The sequence below is a fragment of the Pestalotiopsis fici genome (genome assembly GCF_000516985.1).
Source record: "Pestalotiopsis fici W106-1 unplaced genomic scaffold PFICI_Scf_5, whole genome shotgun sequence".
Classification (NCBI taxonomy): Eukaryota; Fungi; Ascomycota; class Sordariomycetes; order Amphisphaeriales; family Sporocadaceae; genus Pestalotiopsis; species Pestalotiopsis fici.
The window spans coordinates 2,054,910-2,078,043 of record NW_006917095.1 but is presented as its reverse complement, the minus strand read 5'-3'; the positions used below and the strand labels follow the sequence as shown (position 1 = coordinate 2,078,043).

General features: G+C 51.3%; 6 protein-coding genes across 6 annotated transcripts; 4 read left to right on the top strand and 2 right to left on the bottom strand.

Moving 5' to 3' along the window:
• Window positions 1–1,178: 1,178 nt before the first annotated feature.
• Window positions 1,179–2,769, bottom strand: PFICI_07947 (uncharacterized protein; the record flags this gene model as incomplete). The annotated part of the gene is made up of 2 exons (XM_007836528.1): window positions 1,179–2,429; window positions 2,488–2,769. 2 exons carry the CDS (start codon window positions 2,767–2,769, stop codon window positions 1,179–1,181), a joined length of 1,533 nt encoding a protein of 510 aa, XP_007834719.1.
• A 2,901-nt stretch (window positions 2,770–5,670) lies between these two features.
• On the top strand, window positions 5,671–6,422 carry PFICI_07946 (uncharacterized protein; the record flags this gene model as incomplete). The annotated part of the gene is made up of 3 exons (XM_007836527.1): window positions 5,671–5,867; window positions 5,930–6,055; window positions 6,131–6,422. The coding sequence occupies 3 exons, from the start codon at window positions 5,671–5,673 to the stop codon at window positions 6,420–6,422; spliced, it is 615 nt and encodes a 204-aa protein (XP_007834718.1).
• Window positions 6,423–7,135: 713 nt separating this feature from the next.
• On the top strand, window positions 7,136–8,228 carry PFICI_07945 (uncharacterized protein; the record flags this gene model as incomplete). The annotated part of the gene is made up of 2 exons (XM_007836526.1): window positions 7,136–7,871; window positions 7,933–8,228. The coding sequence occupies 2 exons, from the start codon at window positions 7,136–7,138 to the stop codon at window positions 8,226–8,228; spliced, it is 1,032 nt and encodes a 343-aa protein (XP_007834717.1).
• Window positions 8,229–9,458: 1,230 nt separating this feature from the next.
• PFICI_07944 (uncharacterized protein) lies at window positions 9,459–10,495 on the top strand (the record flags this gene model as incomplete). Its single annotated transcript, XM_007836525.1, has 4 exons — window positions 9,459–9,500; window positions 9,566–9,834; window positions 9,930–10,246; window positions 10,305–10,495. 4 exons carry the CDS (start codon window positions 9,459–9,461, stop codon window positions 10,493–10,495), a joined length of 819 nt encoding a protein of 272 aa, XP_007834716.1.
• Window positions 10,496–12,285: 1,790 nt separating this feature from the next.
• On the bottom strand, window positions 12,286–13,794 carry PFICI_07943 (uncharacterized protein; the record flags this gene model as incomplete). Its single annotated transcript, XM_007836524.1, has 1 exon — window positions 12,286–13,794. One exon carries the CDS (start codon window positions 13,792–13,794, stop codon window positions 12,286–12,288), a length of 1,509 nt encoding a protein of 502 aa, XP_007834715.1.
• A 516-nt stretch (window positions 13,795–14,310) lies between these two features.
• PFICI_07942 (uncharacterized protein) lies at window positions 14,311–22,449 on the top strand (the record flags this gene model as incomplete). Its single annotated transcript, XM_007836523.1, has 6 exons — window positions 14,311–14,559; window positions 14,648–14,734; window positions 14,787–14,844; window positions 14,904–15,243; window positions 15,311–21,488; window positions 21,559–22,449. The coding sequence occupies 6 exons, from the start codon at window positions 14,311–14,313 to the stop codon at window positions 22,447–22,449; spliced, it is 7,803 nt and encodes a 2,600-aa protein (XP_007834714.1).
• Window positions 22,450–23,134: the final 685 nt, after the last annotated feature.

The following is a 23,134-nucleotide window of genomic DNA, read 5'->3' as shown; positions in this document are numbered from 1 at the left end:
AGATATGAGGGGGAGATAAATGTTGAGGGACTGTGAAATAAAGACGGAGGCATTTAGAATGTTTGCCGTGAGCGGTGGAAAAACTCGAGAATTTCGGTGCCGCTACGAACCAGAGCCGGGCCGTCCCCAGAGGTTTCTTCGACCGGCGTATGTGTGATTGCGGGGGATGACTCCAGGGACCAGGAGGGGCATTCAGCGGGGCTGTAGCGGGCCGGCTTTCACCATGTGCTCGAATCCATTCCCCAGCTGATCGGGAATCCTAGAAATCCATGATCTGTTGATTTTGAGGAGTTTGAAGCTCCGAACTCAAAGCCTCGGCAGACCTAAGAATATCTACAACAACTATGCTAACATGCTTCTTAGAGATGTTCTGGCACAGTCGTCCACTTGGCCCGTCGCAACAAAACTGAATACTTATGAACTATATTCCTCCCATGGAATGGCCTAGACACTCGAGATATTCAGAAACTATGCAAGAAACAGCCACAAGTAATTTTACCGCAAGATAGACAGAAGATGCCGCCGATCACGGCAAGATATAATCCAAGTGACCGGAGACTTGCTTGCCAGCGTGGCATGGTTAAAGCATACTAGATACACATGTACCGGTACTTCCTGAAGCCGAAATGTATTTCAATTACCAGCTGACGCTTCGCGGGCCTCTTTTCAGATCCTGCTCTGCCATAGATACGAATTCGTCTAACAAACCGTGGATACTCCATTAATGTGCACTTGCGATGCTTCTAATTTTACAGACATGTGCTGTCGCTGCTTCAATTGCTCATTACGATGGCTCCATTTTTAGAGACTGAGATGTCCAAAGACAGTAACGGATCACCTATATCAGCCATCACACTATCTGCTGAGTGAAGTTTCTTCAATTGGCTGCATATTAGGTTCATGGTGTTGCATAAGACCAGAAAATGCTTACCAGGGAGTTTCACCGTTAAACAGCACGGAATGAAACAGCGCAGAACAATATTATGTCATTGCATCGAAGTGTATTTGAATACCCTACAAAGTCTATGAAATATGAGATCTATGCAAACAATCGTATGTAAAACTACAAAAAAAAAAAAAAAAACTTCACAATGGACAGCCACCTAATAATGACAGCCCAAACAATATATACTAGAATCCGTAGCACCGTCACTCCAGACCCCGCCTACGCTGCATGCTTATGCGGCAACGATGGGGTTGTAGTAGCGGAAACGGTTGTCAGGGTCGTACTTCGTCTTGAGGCTCGTTAGCCTCTCGATACGCCAGCTCTCCTCGCCATACCACTCCTCGACGGTCTCGAGGCCGCTGGCGTAGTTGACATAGGCGTGGGGGGCGCGGCCGGGCTGGCCTGCGTTCCACTGGTCGCGCGCCTCGTTGGCCCAGGCAAGAGCCAAATCATCGTAGTCGCTGCTCGGCGAGACGGCGTTGAACAGCATCAGATGGTGGTCGCTGCGGAAGGGGTAGGCCGAGCTGTCGGAGGCGATGTTGTCGACACCCTCTGTGGCGTAGCCCTCGTGCATGATGAAGGATGCCGCCACGAGCTCTGGGTACTCCTGCGCGCGCTGCTTGAAGCCTTCGAAAATTTGACGCTCGGCCGTTAGGTTGTAGGTTACTAGGCCCACTGTCGAGGTGATGTGCACTTGTCCGTGCTGGCAAATGGCAGAGTCCCAGCTGGTTCCCTGTGCGGTGGCGATCCCCGTGTACGGCACATCACCCGAGACGCTCATTTCGGCGTCAATGGCGTTGAAAGGGACGAGGAGCTCCTCTGCCTCATCGGCAGGTCCACGGTAGGCAAAGGTCCAGAAGAGCACGGGCTCGTCGCTTGTGATGGTAGTGTTCATGACAAAGTTTCCAACCTCAAAGGCCATGTTAACGGGCGTGGTACCATTGCCGTGGAAGGTGTTAAGGGCATCAAAGACGGTCTCGAGCTGATCGCCACGCCAGATATAGTTGTGCCAGTGCCAGGTTGTGTCCTCCAGGGGCCAGATAGTCATTTTGTAGCTCGTGACGATGCCGAAATTGTGACCGGCTCCCTTCATGGCCCAGAGGAGGTCACTGTTCTCCGATTCGCTAACGACAATGGATGTACCGTTGGCCAAAACAAGGTTGAGCTCCAGAATGTTGTCACTGATCATGCCGTAGAGACCTTCGTACCGACCGTGGCCACCACCAAGACCAGCGCCCATCATGCCGACGCACTCACAGCCACCAGTCGTGGTGACATAGCCTCGATCGGAAAGGTATTGGGTAACATTGCCAACCTTGGTACCACCTCCAAACCAGGCTGACCCGGCATCGTCTGAGATGGTGATGTTGTCCAACTGCCACATACTGATCTGGAGACCACTAAACGATTTCAGACTATAAGCAAGGCCATGGCCACCGTTGAGGGCTAGGAAGTCAATACTGTTGTCGTTACAGTAGTTGACCTGTCGTAGTTAGTAGGTAGAACAAGTATTGATGTTATCAAAGGTGGTAAAATCATACTATTGTTGCAACATCGGCTTCCGTTGCGGGTTCGATTGCGACTTGGACATCCGGCTTGGAATAATCGGTCCATCGGGAAGTAAGTTCGGCGAATTCAGCATCATCTGCTCCATAAATCAGGGTGCCCGAGGAGACCTGGTCGCCAAGCTCCTGTCGGACCTCCGCACTGGTGAGATCTCTACGAGTGATTGGTTGTTTCTCGAAATATCTAGGGATGCTGGCGCCAGCTGCAAGGCTGGAAAGGCCAGAAAAGAATAATAAGGAAGCCACGGAAGACTTCATAGTGGACTATGTCTATAGATGAAATTGCAAAGAGTGTATTGAATGAGATTGCCACAATGTCTTTGTGGTTCAGACTGTAAAGAGTGTCCTGAATGAGATCGCCGCTGTGCACTAGAGCTAATCGATTATAGAGGTGTCCATGGGACTTTATATACAACTTGATGACTTGACAAGTTCACAGAAAGAGACTGACCCTGGCAACGCGATCAGGAGTGATCGGAATCCTACGGCCGCATAACGATGTCTTCCGATAATTCCGGGTGATCAGCTCAGAAGCTGACAGCAAGGTCACGATGCTAGTGTGAGATCTCGAGTCCTTCCGGCCAACGTTTTGCACGAATTAGGAACAGGGCCATCGGTTCGTGATTGAGGCGGTTGTCGATATTCATCCTAAAAGTGGCCCGGCCGGGAAAATGAATAGAAACAAGTGAGAAGACCGGGGCCTGGAAATGGAGTTAAAATTGATTATTGAAGAAGGCGGATTCCTTCCAGTCGTCCACTTTCCCAAAAATAGACCGAGGCTGAGCTCACACCAATAGTCATGAATGGTATTGTCAAGATACCCCTTGTACTGAGGATGCATGCGGGGGCTGATCCGCGGTGCGTAATATATTCAAGCATAGGGTGTCAACAATTTTAGTTACCACGCGACTACCTCTTGGCACGGTACCGAAGTTCTGGGTCACCACGCGACTATGTAAGAATTTGAGGGACAAATGTTAGCACGGTACCAACGTTCTGGGTCACGCACACGCGAGAACCGATATTATTAGGCATTTTTATGGATTCAACGTGCATTAAAGAAAGTCTTTTACCATGTTTGTATTAGCAGTGTGCCTATTGACGCAAGGAGCCCTGTCCTGCTTGCCTTTGCCTCCTGAAACATTTCCACACACTAGGTGGCTTATTAGACTCTGCTGAATGCCGTCGATATTGCTCGACTGGGTCGTACTACCACTGCCGCTGAACTCTATGTTTACGGCCTTAACAACTTTCCCTTATTCGATTCCTTGCAGGATAATCTTGCTGCATGATTCGATGGCCTCGATAAACGCAGCAGAGAGATTGACTGGCGCATGCCTCGAAACTGCCACCGCTTCGGCGATTGTCAGGTCCGCTCCGCTAATGGTCCCTGTTCTCCCACCTGACTGGGAAGGATTATATCCCTACAGGAAAATCACTTTACAAAGCTTACTATTTACGTCGTCATGATGATTAGAGCAAGAAGACGGTAATGAGAATTTGTTTTTAGAAGGATTCGGTCGAAAAAAGGATGCCTACAAAGCCATCTATGGATAAATGATACCCTTTTTTTCAGTGAGTAGAAAAAGGTGCATTGACAAGAAATTCATCTAATCACGTCGGTCAAGTCATCAGCAAATGATAAATGCAATATTTGCAGATCACATATATCCGCCTCGCTTCTCGCTGCTCTCCGGGTTTGATCCTATTGGCCGACGCTGATGAAGAATTAGATTTAACATGTTGTATTTAAATACCTACGAGTATTCAAAGTTCATCTTGTCAAGCAGAATATTCTGCAGAGTCTCTAATGCGTTCTTTGCTGGTATTTCGGCTATCGGAGAGAGGTTCAGGATAGCGATCCATGCAGAAGCCGCTTGTTCAGCTGTTTCGTGGCCGCGGGTGAGTTTCTCGGCAAATAATCATCCTCTTGGCTAGCGAATGGCTTGTATAATGAACGTTTTCAATTCAATCAACAATTCATTCGGTTTTAATCCCCGAAGCCTCAGAGTTGACTAGATCGACTGTAGGCAGCACGCCGATAGCCACGGAAAGTTCACAATCACGGCCAAGACGCCTTTAGTCAGCTTATTAATCGGCTTATCTCTATGGTTTGCTTCAACGAATCATCGCGGAGCACCAAAGCCGTGATTCAAAACCTCGTTCCATTCGCTGATTGTGCAACACCGATTTGGCAAATATGCAGGGCCCCGATCAAGAAGTCGTTGCGCCGCCGGGATGGCAGCTGCTGTCCAACCACACCAGTGCGGGTGGAGCCGTCCAAGCAGTCCCTGTTCATACATGACCCTGAGGATTGCAGACCCACGTGGCCCCCAGCTCGGCAGAGCAGCTTGCTTGTTTCTGGCACCCTGCCACTCGGCGAGTCGGCGTTTTGTTATTAGATGATCGGGGAATCCTTCAGGTCCTGCTATCAGCTATACAGAAGCTGGTCAGGCAGGGTCTTCTTTCAGGTTGTTCAGTAAGACAAGTATGGCTGAGAACCGTCAGACCCTAGCCTATGTAGATTTCGATTCAGTGGTATTCACGTCATGCGCCACATTGTGGCTAAGTATTGTGGCACCCTCCGTGACATGAGTGCACGGGCCATTAATATGATCCACACTAGTCCATGAGCTGCGGCCGCCGGTATTATTACTCAGCCTATGCTTATCGTCTTCGGCCATTTGCATCTCACGATTTGTATAACTGCCGTAGGCTCTCGATGGCATTTTCAGCACGATTGTAATGAGTGATCGTATGATATGAAACCATAACATAGCCAAGAACAAGGATGCGTGCGGTGTCGAGTCATGGCAGGTTGCTTTCTCATCCCTGTTGCATGCGCTTTCAACTACAGACATAGTATGGAAGTTAAACCTTTGCCCGCCGATTTATGAACGGCCTGGAGAATCCCATATGTAGTTATGGCCGAAGATCTCCACTGATACCAAAATGATAGTCATAGCGCGGATGCCGCTCATTCCAGATTCGTAATCGCTGAGTAAAAAGCGCCGTCTCGCCAACTTGCACCATATCAAAAGACAACTTACAAACAGGATATAAGTCCCTGATCACTGAGTCATCATTTCCCTTTGCCGTTGGCGTGCATTGCCTGTCAGACGTCCTATTCCTTTCGTTTCTTTTCATCCCGTCTCTGAAATGGTGTCCTCATTCCAACTGTGGCTTTCGGCACGGCCCGCCAAACGAACCCCGATCAACGACAAGCCATCGTGGTCTCACCTCGGCGATGCTGCAGTGTACGAGCCGCTCTCCAAGGCAGATGGGCTTTGGTATATTCGGGAGACACATTACATAGAAAACCAGTTTGTAGCTGCTGGATTATCTGGACCCCCATTGTGAGTAACAAGAAAAGAGTCATTATAGCAATTGCGTCAATTCTAATACCTGGGAACAACAGACACATTCATCGCCTGCAAGACGAGTTCTTCAAGGTCGAAAAAGGCGTATTAGGTGCCGTCAAGAACGGCGTGGAATACGCCATCACCAAGGACGACGGAATCTTCCACATTCCCCGTGGCACGCGGTAAGTTGCAGCAAATCTGCCCCGGAAATGCGACGCCCCACGGCTGACGGGAAACCCCCACTCTTCGATTCACAGCCATCGATTCTGGTCACACAAAACAGCCACCGAGGACCTTGTCTTCTCCATCTGGCTCGACCCATGCACCAGCGAGGAACACATCCTCGACGTTAATTTCTTGCGCAACCTGTCCGGCTACGTCAATGACTGCGTCAAGTCTGGCCTGAAGCCGTCTGTACTCCAGATTATTCTCATGACGGAGCACGCATCTTCGCTGCTGTGCCCGCCGTTCCTCAACTGGATGCCGACCCCAATGCTGTTTTGGGCACATCGTGCATGTGCTTGGTATGCACAGAGTATTTTAGGGTAAGTAAATCTGTGTATCCTTTGTTCACGTTCAAAACCTTATCTTCGTGGCAATGTTGTGGCCCTGGCTAATTCATGCTCCATCACCCACAGATATGAGCCATCGTATCCGGAGTATACTAGAGATTCGTATTTTTAGTGATTGTATGTTTAAAGTCCGAGTGGGGACTCTAAGCCTAGTTATGATTCTGAAAGTGTGGATTTATCGAGTTAATTAGAAATATCATAACATGATCATCATTTGCAGTTGATCAGGCAGTTTTCCTGATCAATCTGCTAGTCTAGAAACTCATCCATATATTGAACAGAAACTGTGTGCTGGTGATGCGTTCGTAATGTGATCTATTGTCATGCCTACGTTGATTGCTTTTTGCGATCAGTCATTCTTCCCCGTAACCCACATTCTTGTAATTGCCGGAGTATATTTGGCCCCCACTTCGGAGTAAAGAAAAGACAATTCGAGCATAGCTAATGTCCGGCACGAACCAGTAACGGACCGCCTGTCGGTTGAACCCAATAATGATGCTAAATTTTATGCAAGTGCATCCGGCCTAGATTCTCAAGTGATCCATCCGAAGTGACATGGAAGTACAAATTTCGACCTATATACTGAATTATTGATCTTTTCTGCCTGCTACAAGTCCCTTTCGTAAATACAGATTTCAGCAGACACTGTTCGATTTAGATCAAGTCCCGCAGTCGCATAGCACTCTCATCATGTCGCCATCCGACCAACTTGCGATTCCCAAAGGCTCAACTGTGCTAGTCACGGGCGCCGTGGGTTTTATTGGATCTCACATTGCAGACCAGTTTCTCAAGCAAGGCTACAAGGTCCGCGGGACTACGCGAAGCCCAGAGAAGAACGCCTGGATCAACAAGCTGTTCGACAGCAAGTATGGGCCGGGCAACTTTGAATTGATGGCAATATCCGACATGGCCGAGCCGAATGCCTTTGCACAAGTCGTCAAGGGCGTCTCGGCTGTCGTTCATACGGCATCCATCTTCACAATGGACCCCAACCCGGAGAATGTGATCCCTGGAACCGTGGCGGGGACGCGCAATGCTCTCGAGGCCGCCGCACAGGAGCCCAGCGTGAAGCGCTTTGTGCTCACGTCCTCTTCCACCGCGGCCTTGATCCCCAAACCCAACGACCCCCGCAAGGTTACCACTGATTCGTGGAACGATGAGGCTGTGGCGGAGGCTTACAGCGACCCGCCCTACGGCCCCGAGCATGCGCTGCCCGTTTATGCGGCCAGTAAAACTTTGGCGGAAAAGGATGCATGGAAGTTCATGGAGGAGAAGAAACCCGCTTTTACCCTAAACACGGTTCTACCCAATCTCAATTTTGGCGCGAGTCTCGACACGACCCACCAAGGCCACCCATCCACTTCAGGGATTGTTGTTGCTCTCTTTAATGGAGATACCAACTTTTACCAGGGCGCTGTCCCGCCCCGTAAGTCACGACTAGGGGTCTTTATGAGAGAGAGTCGGCCAATACTAACTCCGTGTGCCAGAGTACTATGTCGACGTCCAGGACGACGCCCTCCTGCACGTAGCTGCTGCGATTCTCCCAGAGGTCCAATCAGAACGCATCTTTGCGTTCGCCGAGCCCATGAACGGAGATCGAATCCTGGCCGTGTTCCGCCAGCTGTACCCTACACGCAGCTTTGCCTCGAACTTCCAGTCTGGCGAGGACCTGAGCGAGATTGTTCCCCGTAAGCGGGCTGAGGATCTGCTGCGTAAGTTGGGTAAAGACGGGTGGACAAGCCTGGAGCAGAGCATTAAGTGGAACACGGAGGATCTTGTGTAAAAGAGGCCCACGATCATTGCCGCAATGCCATGGTCTCGTGGGGTACCTTGGCAAGGCACCGGAGTCGGAAATCGGCGTACGTAGCGGCGGTAGCTAATGTAGCGTACCGTTTATACTATAGTAGAAGCTCTGGAACCCCCACATGTACTTTGTCCAAAAGTCCCTTGAACCAACAATGCGGGTCTCGAGTTCTAGGGCGTGATATTGAGCACATTCCAGCTACGACATATACTTACAAAAGTGATGCTTTTTGGCGAGACTGCATCAATGGACTCGGTCATTGGCTCTGAAAGCGGAGTAGTAGTGATACCCCCCCATGCCGGAAGAAGATCCCGTCTTAGTTGGGCGAGTGATAGTACAGAGCAGCTGGGGCCTCGGATCCTTATCTCGGCTATCGATCTGCCCTGAGCCCCCTGCCCTTCATGCATGGCAGGCGTTTTTTCAGTTGGGCGCTTGGATCTTTCGGCGAGTCAGTGCCCCGCCTTTTTGGGGGTTTTCGCCGAATCTCATGTTGTGATCTGGGTAACAACCACTGTGGCTACTGTGTAAGCGCGCAAACACAATTCTTGTTGCCTATTGGTAATTGTCTTGCTTTGACATCGAGGAGGATTGATCCTTTGTGAAGCCAGACGCTTACGATGATCAACAATGTAATGCCGAGTGTAGAGACTTATGGGCATGTGTATCGTAGCTCAGGCGTAATTGTTACCCGGTTTTGTCTGCCGCTAGAAGTCCCGGCTTGCCTCACTCACTAAGGTGTCCCCGATCTCACTTGATGACAAATCTACCCTCAATGTCTTTACTCTTGACCTGGCAGGGACCTAATGGTGTATACCCTGCGTATAACCACCCCTGTTTACATATTCCTTGCATCATTGCGGGGCGGACCGAGGGGCTTACTGCATGGATGTATCTCTGCCTCCTGGCAGAATATAGCAGGTAGTTAGCCATACCAAGGCTGACATGAGTGATACAGTCCCATTCGCAAGCTGCATTGAAGCCTAGGATGCGATGCATGCTGAAAGTATCAAAACACATCGGAGATTTTCGAAACGCCGAGCTTAGTAAAGCTATAGGGCGACTCTGAGAATCTTTTGCTTTCTACCAGTAACCGAGCTATACTTCTAAATACCTGGCGTCTGATTCTAGTTACAGACCCCGTCTTCATCTCTCTCTTCAGTCAAACAAACCACTATCGTCCAAAAAAGAACACTACTCTCCATTGCAACCATGTCTGTCTACGTTATCACAGGGGTGTCCAAGGGAATCGGAGTAAGTCTGCCAACACCCCCATCTACCCCGTCCCTTATCCCCGCCGCTAATTGAGCTTGGTATAGTTCGAGTTCCTTAAGCAGCTGTCGGAAGACAAGAACAACCTGTTTGTCGGTATTGTCCGTGACAAGGTTGGAACTGAGAAGAAGATTGCGGCCGAGCTAGGCGAGCGCCCCAATGTGCACATTCTCCAGGGAGACCTCACCAAGTACGCCACACTAAAGGCGGCGGCCGCTGAGGTTGCCAAGATTGTTGGCGACCGTGGCATTGACTACTTGGTGGCCAATGGTGGCCTTGTGCCTTCTTTCGATGCCTACGGGCCTGTCAGTGCACTGTATGTCTCCCCTTGCCTCCTGCTGGCAACCCGAGTCCCGAGTCCCGGCTCCGGTCTGTAATGATAAGTGGCTAATAGTGGATGATGCATAACAGGGCCGACAAGGTCGAGGAGACCGATGCTGGTGCCGCTGAGACGTTCGCGACCAATGTCACTGGCAACCTTCACCTCTTCAACCTCCTCGTTCCTCTGGTGAAGAAGGGCAAGGCCAAGAAGGTCATTACCATTTCGTCTGGTGTTGGCGACGTCGACTTGACCAACCAGTGCGAGATTGATGTTGGCCCCATCTACGCTGCCTCCAAGGCCGCCATGAACATTATCGTGGCCAAGTTCAACGCCGAGTACAAGAAGGACGGTATCCTCTTCTTGGCCATCAGCCCTGGCTTGGTAGAGGTTGGCCGTTATGCAGATGGTACGTATCTCCTTCTCCGGCCCGAGATATTTGAGCATTCTACTAACACATTGCCCAGCTACGCCCGAGCAAATGGCTGGCATGATGGGATTTGTAGGCAAGCTCGCAGTGTATGCACCTGATTTCAAAGGCCCCATCACTCCTGAGGAATCGGTCAAGGCTGTTCGCTCAGTTTGGGAGAAGGCTAGCATTGAGGATGGATACGGTGGTGCCTTCATCTCGCACCTGGGTAACAAGCAGTGGGTCTAAGTGCTGCTGCCAGGGTTTTGTAGTTACTCTTTTAGGTGTTCAATGCAATCCAAATTAGAATATTTCATCGTTGGAGAGGGTCAAATAAATTAAGACGTTAAAGACATGGTCGCGAATAATGAACTCAACTGCGTGAGTCTGCTCCTTGGGCGAATAAATTCACAAACATGACGGCTATAGGATGATCATGCCGTCCGCGATTTAGGGGTATGTTCGAGCCACATTTATGATGCCTTGGTCAAGCAAATTTACCTTATTGATGATCTTACCATTCAGTTGCTGCATCAGATGTCTCTACATGCAAAAAGAAGCAGAAGAGAAATCACCAAGGATGGTTGCGTACACAGTTGGGAAATACCAAGAGTTAGACAATGAAGATGGGTTACCCACGAAACCACAACACAGCACAATCCATAAAGCCAACGCGCCTGGTATAATGCTCCGGCTAGATCATCTTAGAATCATCTATAGATAACGATATCAATACTCCATTATGAAAGCAAAGTGTCACTGCCCTCCGCTAAAGTACACCTCGCATGAGACCCAGCATGGCTGGAAACCGTTCTATGGTGCATATTCTGGGTTGGGCCTTTGCATGGACATGCAGTGGTGACTGTCTGCATCTCCACATGCACCCCTGAACCTAATTTCCATCCTTCTTCACGAGCAAGACCACCGAGAGCCCGAAACCCTTCGAAGTCCCGACGTCCATAGCCACTTCCACCTCCATTACCCAAGATAGATTGACTCTCGTCTAGGCCACCCCCACTCATCTCACCTGCATTGAGCTAAGGAGAGAACCAACGGTGACCGAGATGCGAGGGTGTTTCGGTCCCGACATCAGTCAGTTCACGTGAATGTCAGCGGCGTTCGGGGCGACCGACGCCCACGTCGACATATACCTGTCAGTTGTAAGCTCTTTTTACCATGGGTCTAGACTTGTGATTACCCTGAGCCTATGGAAATACTCAGCTTCTACTCAAGGCGAGCTGTTGGGTCCTCAGTCTATGCTTCGCCACCATGAGGCAGGCCCCCGCTATTCCTAAATCCATTGATCTGACATGTTTTCATTTTATTGGTAAGGCGGATAGTTCAGCTGCCTACCATATTGCTTGAAATGTCAGCACATACTTCGAGAGCGATATCTGCGATTCGTCCAGAACACCGCCTTTCGGCGCTTGTTTATGGGTCTCCAAGACATTTGAGCCGATGGATTCAAAGTCATAGAGGGATGTTAGTCCTATTCTGCGAGTTCCTTTCCTGTCTCGTTCGGCGTTTTCGTCTACCTAGCTAGATACTCTTTGACTTGCGATCAGCTCTTCGTCGAAAAGTTCCAAAGTCTACAGGATGACATGATACGAACAGCTACGCTCTGTAAAGCACCGTCTTTTATTGTCAGCCATCAATTGCGCCGGTCTTGCCATGAGAGTAATCATAATATAGTGCAGAGTTATGAGTAATAATGCCCTGAGTATCTAAATCAATTTCATGTTCCACGGAATATGTGAGTGTCAAGAGTGTCCAGTGTAATGGAAAGATGGTTGAGTTATAATTTTTAATACTATTCGATGCTAGCGAGACCACCCTTGACTTGATGTCTTGTTTTCATGTTTGTTGCTTGGTCCGTTACATTCTATCAGCATTTGTTTGATCAGAACTCGAGCCGTGGGCGACTAAGTTGACTTTTCATTGTGTGTCTATACGATATATAGATGGATTGGCCATATGCTTAAGAGAGAAGGTCACACATTCTTTATATAGTCTAAATGTGTATTATCATTGCGCTGTTCTCAAGAAGTCAAAAACAAAGCATATTCCCCAAACTCTTCATCTTTGAGCAAGATATCCCATTCATCCTTGAACAGATTAATCACAAACTCGACACCCTGCCCAGACTCGCGTGGCATCGGGAAACAAAGACGACCCGCCTTATTAATATCATCAAAGAGAGGCCTCAACGCATCGGCTTTGCCACCATTGTCGAATACGCCGCCGCCCCACCGCATTTCCTCGATGCGCAGCATCATCAGAGACGAGAGAATCATGTCGTAACCATGGGCATGCGTGATAGAGAGCTGAAGCTTTGAGATGTCTTCAAGGCGGCGAGCCCGCCCGTATGCGTCTAGCATGGCCTGCGCAGTGGCTGCCTCGACCTCTCTGCGGATAGCCATGGCCACAGCGGCAATGCTGGTTTCGGGAGAAGTTAGTGTCGAGATTGGCATGGCAACCCGATTCCAGAACACCAGGTTGCCCAGGTATTCGAATGGCATGGAACCCTTGGCCGAGATATCAGGACGTCCATCGAGGGTGAGTTGCAGCAAGGCCATGACATCGTCTGACTCGCTGGCTCGACCGGCGGCGACGGCTGCCGCGTGTCTAGCTTTGAGCAGACTGCGCCAGATCAGTGCCGTCATGCTGTCATTTCCAGAGATGCGCGATCCAGCCCCCGCCTCATCCAGACAGCGCTTGTGGAGTGCCGTAAATCTGTCAGATGAGATGTAAAAGACGGCCGACGTCATGGCCTCACCCGAGGATGGTGGCGGAGGGAGAGAACGGTCATGCTTTGAAGGTAAATTCGGTGGCTCCTTGTCTAACAAGGTATACTGTTTTTGTTCAACATCGCCCGTTTCTACTTTTGCACCATCGCCATTCAGTTGGCTGCCCTCATCCACCCATATACGTTCTACCAGACCTCGATCCGAGCTCAACGGGTCGAGGACCACAGGCGCTGTGTTTGCCTGCAGGGCCGCACAGTTGGCAGCCCATATCCTCCACACGTCAAACAAGGCGGTGCCGTCGCAGGCATTGTGATGAGTAGCACCGCAGAGGATAAGGGCTCCCGGTATGAAGTTTGCCTGAGCTTTGAAGCACTCGGCACCCTTGTCCTCCTCGGGAAAATTGAGAAAGTCTCCCCAGAAGACTTCTTCGTCCGGAAACGTATTCATGGGAAAGCCGCTCTCGCTGATCTCCTCGTACGTGACGGAGCCCGTCGACTGGTCGAGTATCTTGAAGGGAAACTGAGGCAATGGCTTGGTATCATCCTCCAAATCGGCCGGGTTATACCGAATCTCAAGCTGGCCCGGGCGTCCGCCTGGTGTTTTTGGGTCCTGCTTGTAGATTTTACCGCTAAGCCAGGGCAGCTGCCGGAAAGTAAAGCGAAGGCCATCTTCCAGAGCCTTGAACGCTTCCTGGGGCGTGATACCGTCCTTCAAAGGGATGTACCATTTCATAGGTAGATAATGGGGAGGAAGGAAGTGATCCAGAACCCCAAGGGGAACATGAACTGTGGAGTTGGACATAATGGCCGTACTGATTTGCAGTGTGATTTTTCCCAAGATGCGACTTCCAAAGGACTATATGAAAGACACTTATTCTAATGATGCGAATATCGTCAAGAGGGACTATAGAACCGAGATCTAGCCTGGATAGGAATTGTGGATCCCCATAACGGATGTAAGCACGACTATTTATAGCAACACCGAACGGTGCCATGTTCGTATGTCTAGACTCTATAGTGGATGCATCATCATGCCCCCTGTAGTCATACTAACCGTATATCTTGCCGAAAACGATAAGCTGCTCCTTACCGACGCCATGGCACCGGCGAAACGATAGTGGATATGTCAGATCAATCTCCGAACCATAACGACACATGTCAGATCATCATGGTTGTACCTGGGCCGTTGTATCTTACATCAGCTCGCAGTCGCTCACCTCGATAGCTATAGTCTCATGATTCTGACTTTTATAGAAGTAATCTTTCATATTCATTATTCATTTTCAGCGTGTCACATAGATTCTTAGACTACATCATCATGACGATCAACAGCTCAAACCAGGAGTCGTTCGACCAATACAGACATGGTCATGAGAAGCAGACCAAGTCCCAGGCTGCGGCGCCCATTGCCGTCGTGGGCATGGCTTGCAGATTCGCTGGCGGCGTGACCAACCCAGAGGAGCTCTGGGATCTCTGTGCTAGCGGTCGAGACGCCTGGTCCCCTATACCAGACTCGCGGTTCGATGTCAAATCGTACTACGACAAGACTTCTGCAAAGAGCGGCCGAGTAGGTTCACACGAGACCTCTTTGTTGAATTGGAGTCTGTGAAAGATCTCGAAAAAGTCCTAGAGTTGCTAAGAAACTTGTTTTACAGAATCATGCCACCGGAGGTTACTTCTTGCAGGAAGATGTGGCCCTGTTTGATGCCGGGTTTTTTAAATTCACAACTGAAGTCGCCAGTGTAGGTCATCTGTTCCTATCTCATCTCTGATCTCTAGCTGACGGGATGGTAGACAATGGATCCTCAGCTTCGGCTGCTATTGGAGGTGACATACGAAGCAACAGAGGACGGTAAGAACTTTCTCCCTACGAGCAACCAAGTACTTTTCTAACATTCTGTTATCAATTAGCTGGTATACCTTTAGAAAAGCTATCAGGGCCGGGCCCCAACACGTCGGTATTCGTCGGTTGCTACACCAAGGATTACCACGATCTTCAGACGCGCGATCCCGAGACCATGCCTCCATCCACTCTTACTGGAAACTATACAGCGATGTTTTCAAATAGGGTCTCCCACTTCTACGATTTTCAGGGAGCCAGCATGTCGATCGACACTGGCTGCTCGGCAGCCCTCGCCGCGCTACACCAGGCATGCCAGACCATCAGGTCGGGAGAGTCTGAAGTTTCCATAGTCGGTGCTGCAAATACAATATTAAATCCAGACATCTACATCGCCATGTCTACCCTTGGGTAAGTTTCATATCGTCCCAGCAGGTCTATTCGTATTACTCGTGGACTGACTCTGGATTGTGAATAGCATGGTAGGCGCAGATGGACGTTGTTACGCGTGGGACTCGCGGGCACAGGGCTATGGCCGCGGAGAGGGCGTCGCCGTGCTTGTGCTCAAGTCTCTTGATGCAGCCCTGCGCGACGGCGACCGGGTACATGCCGTTATACGGGAGACGGGACTCAACCAGGACGGTAAAACAACCAGCATCACCTCTCCGTCCATGGACGCGCAAATCCGCCTTATAAAACATTGTTACCAAAAAGCGGGTCTCGATATTTCAGAAACGGGATACATCGAGGCTCACATGACCGGAACCCAGATTGGAGATGCCACTGAGGCTGAATCTCTGGCACGGACGTTCGGCGCAAGCCGCACAGAGGATGACCCCGTCGTGGTTGGCTCCGTGAAGACCAACGTCGGTCATACCGAGGGTGTCAGCGGCCTAGCTGGTATTATCAAGACTGCAATGGCCATGAAATACCAAGCTATTCCGCCGAACCAGAACTACATCGTGGGTAATTCCAAAATCCCTCTTGGCGACTGGCACTTGCAAGTTCCGACCGGTGTGGTGCCCTGGCCACGGAATAAGCCTTTGCGTGCGTCCATCAACAACTTTGGATATGGAGGCACGAACGCCCATGTGATCATGGAAGGAGCGCCTCAAACAAAGCTCACTGATGGCAACGGTCGCGGAAACCATGTCAATGGTGATGTGTCTCAACTGTTTGTGCTCAGTGCTCAGGACCCCGCCACGGCCAAAGCCATGGCCGGAAAGCTTGCTTCATACATTCGAAAAAGCCTAGAGCGCGAGACAGATCTGGACCCTGCCGATATCGCCTTTACGCTCAGTCAACGGCGGTCGCGTTTCTCCTACGTCACCACTGTACGAGCTCGCGGCTTGGCCGAGTTGGCCGACAACCTTGAAAAGACGGCGGCTCTCAAGGTAGGACACACGCCTACAACTAAGCGAGCACCAAGACTCGGCTTTGTGTTCAACGGTCAAGGCGCGCAATGGCATGCCATGGGCCGAGAACTGCTGTACGCATATCCCGTGTTCGCCAAGGCAATCGACGAGGCCGACCTAGTGCTGCGAGGGTACGGAGCCGATTGGTCGTTGCGCGAGGAACTCCTCCGCGATGCCAAGTTGACTCGCATCTCCGAGATTCACCTGGGTCAGCCGATCACAGTTGCGCTGCAGATATGCCTAGTGATCTTGCTCAACTCATGGGGCATCTATCCATCGGCCGTCACCAGCCATTCTAGCGGCGAAATCGCGGCTGCTTACTGTGCTGGGGCGCTTTCCTTCGAGCAGGCGCTTGGCGTGACATACTGGCGCGGCGAGCTCGCGCGCACACTGCTGGACCCCAAAGCCACAGGTGTTGTCGGCGGCATGGCTGCGGGTGGCGTAGGCGCTGAAGAGGCAGAGAAATACGTGAAAAACACAACTTCTGGCGGTCGAGTCGTGGTGGCCTGCATCAACAGTCCCGAAAGTGTAACTCTTTCGGGTGACTTGGACGATGTAGACGAGGTCGTGAAGCGTCTCGATGCTGACGGCAAATTTGCGCGCAAGCTTAGGGTTGCGCTGGCATATCATTCACACCATATGCTGCACATGGAGTCGGCCTATCTGGAGAAGCTGCAGGAAATTGTGCCATCGAAGCCGACGTGGCCCGGTGACATTACCTACACGTCCCCTGTCACAGGCGACGTTGTGGCATCCGCCAATTCGCTGTCACCAGCGCACTATGTGCAAAACCTCACCAGTCCGGTTCTCTTCAGCCAAGCATTTGAGACCATGTGCTTCAGTGAGACAGACACAAATTCCGCGCAGGTAGATGCCATTATTGAAGTAGGTCCGCACGGTGCGCTGGCGGGTCCCATTAGACAGATCCTGCGAGGCCGTAAGATGGCTTACATGTCTTGTCTTTCGCGGAATGTGAATGCCGTTGAGACCATGCAAGACGTTGCTGGAGAACTCGTGCGCCTCGGGTATCCCGTGTCTCTGTCCGCCGTCAATAAGTACGCAGAGGCAAGCGGTGAGGAGGTTATGACCTCGGATGTGAAATTCGTGCCTGATCTACCGACTTATTCGTGGAACCACGCGAATCGCTACTGGGTCGAATCACGTGTCAGCAAGGACATCCGCTACAAGAAGTTCCCACCTCATGAGCTCCTTGGTATCCCTGTTTCGGGCGCAACAACGCCGGCGTGGCGAAATTTCATACAGCTCGTCGACCTTCCATGGATTGGTGACCATCGTGTCGATGGCATGGTCGTACTGCCTGGTGCGGCCTACGTGTCAATGGCCATCGAGGCGGTTCGTCTGGTCACAGATCCGTCTGAGCAGAAGATTCGTGGCTATCGTGTCAAAAACGTCGAGTTTCTGAGTGCCTTGGTAGTTCCCGAGTCTGAATCGTCCGGCGGAGGTGTCGAGACGTACTTTCGTCTAGGACCGTCGCGAGAGGGGGCGAAGGGTGGCTGGTATGAATATGAAGTGCGCTCTTCAAGGGGCAACGACGTGTGGGTGGAAAACTGTCGTGGTCTCGTCTCGGCAGTGGTAGATCAGCAAGACGTCGAGGATGCCGTCGTACCCAGGACTGACTCCTTCCTGAAAACGCAGGAATCCAAGGTCCGACGAGTGGCCGGTTCAGCGCTTCGGGAGGATGTCGCCGGTATGGGAATCAGATATGGACCAGCCTTCCAAGGTATAGGAGACGTTATGGCGTCCAAATCTCTCAAGCGAGCAGCGGCTGATCTGGAAATCATCGAGCTTGAATCCCCATCAGCGTCGTCAGACTTCAGTTCATATGTTATACATCCAACAACTTTGGACTGTATCGTTCAAGCTACTTACACCAATTTGCCGCCAGACACAGGGAAGGCGTCCATGGTACTTCCTAGGTCGCTCCAGGATGCGTTTGTGCCTCGGTCGCTAAACAGGGGGGCCGGTGAGCGTCTGGAGATCTTGAGTGAGCTACGGAATGCACAACGCAAAGGCTTCACTTCGGACGTAATCGTTGCGAACTCTCAACAAGGGGATGGTCATGGCAGGAGTCCTCTTGTCATCAATCAGCTGTTCTGCCAGGCCATTCCCCGCGATGCTGAAAGTGGCCCTCAAATCCCTCTCTATGATAGTCGTTGGGTTCCGGCAGTGAGGTACGGAGGCATCCCCTCGTATGTCAAAGAATCCATGCGCAATGCACTCGCCTACGAAGAGCGAGACTATGAGAAAAAGGTGGTACGCGCGTCCTATTATCTCATTGCCGACGCGGTGGCCGACCTTGAGGGGCAGCCAACGGACAATTGGACACCACACCAGCACGCATTGTTTTCGTGGATGAAGAGTGTGGTGGCCCGTGGCCAATGCGGACAACTGGTGCATGGTAGCAAGGCCTGGGGCGGAGCCAGTAAGGGCCTCAAGCAAAAGCTATTTGACGAGCTCAGGTCCAAGGGGCCACATGGGCGTCTCATTGTTCGTATCGGCCAGAAGCTGGCTCGGATTGTGCAAGGCCAGATAACGCCTGCCGCTCTCCTAGAGGAAGACAACAGTGATCTCTTAACGCAGTACAAGAGTAGCCTACCAAGCCTACAAACTCGCAGCTACAAGCAGCTTGCCAGGATTGCGAGTGTCCTTGCTGTTCAGCAACCGGGAGCACATGTTCTCGAGATTGGCGGGGGTAATGGGGCAGCTGCTCGGACTCTGTTGGAAGCATTCGGACATGGAGGCAATGGTGGGCTGCTCATCGACAAATACATCTTCTCCGATGTCTCCTCGGTTCATTTCGACGCAGCTAAACAGCAATTGGCCCCATGGACCAATGTGCTAGAGTTCAAAGAACTCGAATTGGAAAAGGAGTGGCCGGCGCAGCCATCGCACGAAGTAGCCGAGCAGAGCATTGACCTGGTGGTAGTATCCATGAACTTACACACAATCAAGAATTTGAAGACGACATTACAGAATGTGAGGAAACTGCTGAAGCCCAGCGGCAAGCTTCTACTCGTTGAGAAGACGCATGTCAGCCTCGACGCGCAGCTCATCCTGAGCACACTCCCGGGTTGGGAACAGCAGGGCGAGCAACCGGAACTTGCCAGGGGGCTTGAAGCGTGGAACAATCTACTTCGCGCCAATGGATTCACCGGCATCGAATTCGACATTTCTGATTGTGAGGAGCGACGATTCCAGAGATCGGCCGTCATGATGACAAGCGTGGGGCTTGAAAAAGAGTCCGCCGCAATCCCTAATCCCTCAACCCCCAGCGTCGTGACTATCGTTCGCGATAGCTCTGCGCTTTCGCCGTCGCGACAGGAATGGTTCTCACAGCTATGCGAAGCAATCCATGTGACAACAGGCATCAGGGCTACGGTAGAGACCCTGGAGGATGTACAGCCAGGCGAGAATCAAGTACACATATTGGCCACAGACATGACCGAGAACAACTGTGTGCTGGACAGTATGGACGAACTCACATTCCATAAGCTTCGTCGAGTACTTTTGGAGAGTCGAGGAGTTTTGTGGTTGACCACCGGAGCCGGTCCAGACGCCGTCGCGACACCCGCATCTTCCCAGGTGCAGGGCCTGCTGCGAACTCTTCGCCATGAGAATGTGGATAAATCCTATGTCTTACTGGAATTACCAAGAACCTGGGCCGAAGAGGCGGACATGGTTATAAAGCATGTCACCGGGGTGTTCCAACAAACATTGTTGAACAATGAGTCTGGCCAGGCTGACGCCGACTGGGAGTATGCAATTAAGGACTCGGCCGTCCATGTGCCACGAATCTACCCGAAGATGGTCGGCAAAGACGAGTCCGAGACAGAGTCTTTCCGGCCTTTCCTGAATTCAAGCCGGCCGTTGGTGTGGGAGACATCGGACTCAGGTGAAGGCGACTTTGTCGAACAATTGTATGGACCTACCAAAGCGCTTACTGACGGTACCATTGAGATCGAGACTCGAGCTTTCAGCCTGAGTCCTCATGTCCATGGCAATGCGACAGAAGTTGACGACGAAGAAGACACAGCTGTATACGAGTTCGCGGGCATCGTCACCGGACTTGGCCCCCATACGGATGCCAGCGGGCTCCAGCTCGGCGACAAGGTATGCGGCGTGACGAAGGGTCCATATGCAAGTACAACACAAGCGAATTGGACCAGCGTCGGTAAAATCCCTGGCGGCTTATCCTTCGATGAGGCTGTATGTGCCCCGCTGGCATATTCTGGGGCTTATCACGCTCTTGTGCACGTAGCCAGATTGCAGAAGCATGACAAGATCCTCGTCGTGCAAGCTAATGGCGAATCCGATGGCGCCGCTGGTCTTGCTATTGCGAAACATCTGGGTGCTGAATTGTGGTTTGCTGCGAACGACTTGACCGAGGCCGAAACCCAGCGAGTCATCGATACATTCCAGCTTGCTCCCAACCGAATCCTTAAGAGCCGTTCCGCTAGAGATTTGGACGATGCTATTAAGGAGCAGACTGGGGGACAGGGCGTAGATGTGGTTCTCACCGGGCCGACGTCTTCGCTTTCTGCACCTCTGCTGCAGTCTGCTCTCAACAGCGTCGTGCATTTTGGTCGTTTTGTTGAAATCGGCCCCTGGAACAGAAGCCTAGACGTTACCCAGCTTGCCACAAAATGTGCTACATATGCGCGAGTGGATATGGTAAAGTTGAGCGACCACAGTGCTCGGCTTATGAAGGAGGCATTGGATGCGAGCCTCAACATCATCTCTCACGGTGTCGCGTCATCCCCGTCATGGTCTCTGTCGCCCCTTGCTCCTGTGGCGAAATTCTCGCCTTCGCAAATGAGTCAAGCATTGCGGCATCTGCAGCAACAGCAAGGTAAGCCGGGCAAAGTGGTCATTGAGGCCCAGGCCGATAGTCTTGTCAAAGCCATTATGCCGATAACCGCACCTCGTCTCGATGACGAGAAAGCCACTTATCTGATTGTCGGTGGTGTGGATGGTATTGGCGGTGCTATTGCTTCATGGATGGCGTCGAAAGGCGCCCGAAGCGTGGTCTTGATCTCCCGTAACGCAGGGACACACCCAGAGGCGGAGGAACTTATCGAAAATGCGGAGCTGCGAGGATGTCGCCTCCAAGTCCTCAACTGCGATATATCAAGTGAGGAGAGTCTTGTCCAGCTTCTCAATCAAGTTTCAGCAACGTCGCCTCCGATCCGTGGGGTTATCCACGCTGCCAATGTTCTAGCGGTACGTAAACAAGAAGCAACGCGTCCCAAATGCTAAGAACATATTCACTGACAAGTTTGGAACAATATAGGATACCGTGTTTGATCGCATGTCATTCACACAATGGCAAAAAACCGTGGGGCCCAAGGTCGCTGGCACGATGAATTTGCACAAATACTTACCTCAAGATCTATCGTTTTTCGTGCTTCTGTCGTCAGTCATCGGAGTGATGGGCCACGTCTCCCAGGCCAACTACGCCGCGGCCAACGCGTTCGAGGACGCCTTTGCCAGCCACCGCGTCAGTCTGGGTCTCCCTGCTGTCAGTCTGGCTCTGCCAGCCGTTTCAGGCGTCGGAATGGTGGCATCTGATGAAGATGCCCGGCGTCGTGTCGAAGCACTTGGAACCGAGTCGGTACATGTGGACGATGTATTCCGCCTAATCGAAGACGCCGTCCAGCACGACACGCACCTACAGCACAAGATGAAATTCAGTCAGTTCAAATCGTCACCTGGTGAAGCGCAGAGGATCGTCGGCCTGCAACCGTGGAGCAGTCTGTCGCCCGATGCTGCCATTCGCCGCGATCGGCGCTTCGGCACCTTACGCCTGGTTGAAACGGGATCATCCGGGTTGACACAGTCCTCCGAGACCATGTCCTTCGACCCTACTGCGCTTCTGGTCCGCGCACTTGGTAGTAGCAGGATTAATGGAGGCGATGGTCCAAAGCAAGAAGTGGAGGGCACAGCACAGGTAGCAGAAGCACTGGCCACGAAATTGGCGGCCATTTTCAACATTGACGTTGTGACCGTGGATCTAGAACAGGGCGTTTCTGCTCTCGGGGTCGATTCTCTCGTTGCCGTGGAGCTGCGCAATTGGCTCGCTCTCGCAGGTCAGGCGAAGCTGTCTATTTTCGAGGTCCTACAGAGCGCTTCGATCAATCAGGTTGCAGAGCTGATCATCAAGAGAAGTGCTCTAGTAAAATAGGTAACAAATGGGGGCGCTGTTAGCGGGGATCGGGCGTTAAAGGTTTCAGCTACGGAGGGCCGGTGGGGGTAGCCCTACGTATTATATTTACAATAACCAATACATCATCACTCTTTGACCCCAAATCACTTCTATTGACAATTGACGATAAGTCTGCTTTCCGCTTTTCTCGGTCTGCCAGCTAGAAGAAAACCCTCAGCTAAGTGCCACGCGTCCAGTTCTGCGTGACACGATGAATAGTTCTGCCAGGTTGGGTACGGCACGTCTGGTGCAACAACGCAAGTGTGAAGTTTCACGGCAATGAAAATTTGGCTTTACTTCACAATACAGCCGCATTGCAGCGATAGGATTCTCGTAACCATTCGTTGAACATACGCTCTGTGACTATGTAATTTATCTTGTTTCTTCAGAATCCAATCAAGTATTGGTTGGATCATCATTATGGTTCGCGTCCAGTTGTTCCTTGCAGATTACTTACTTATTACGCCTACAAGCTAGTACTGTTGGTTGGTTGGGTGTTGAGCGGGAAAGAACCACTGGGGTCGGTAACCCCCAGTGGTACCTAACCTAGGTTAGTGCAATTCCGGGAGTTCAAACTGTAGTTAGCTTCACTCCCATAACAACAATCTCATCTTCAACTACAACATTGAATCGCGTCCTTTTTGGAACTTCCTTACATTTCCCA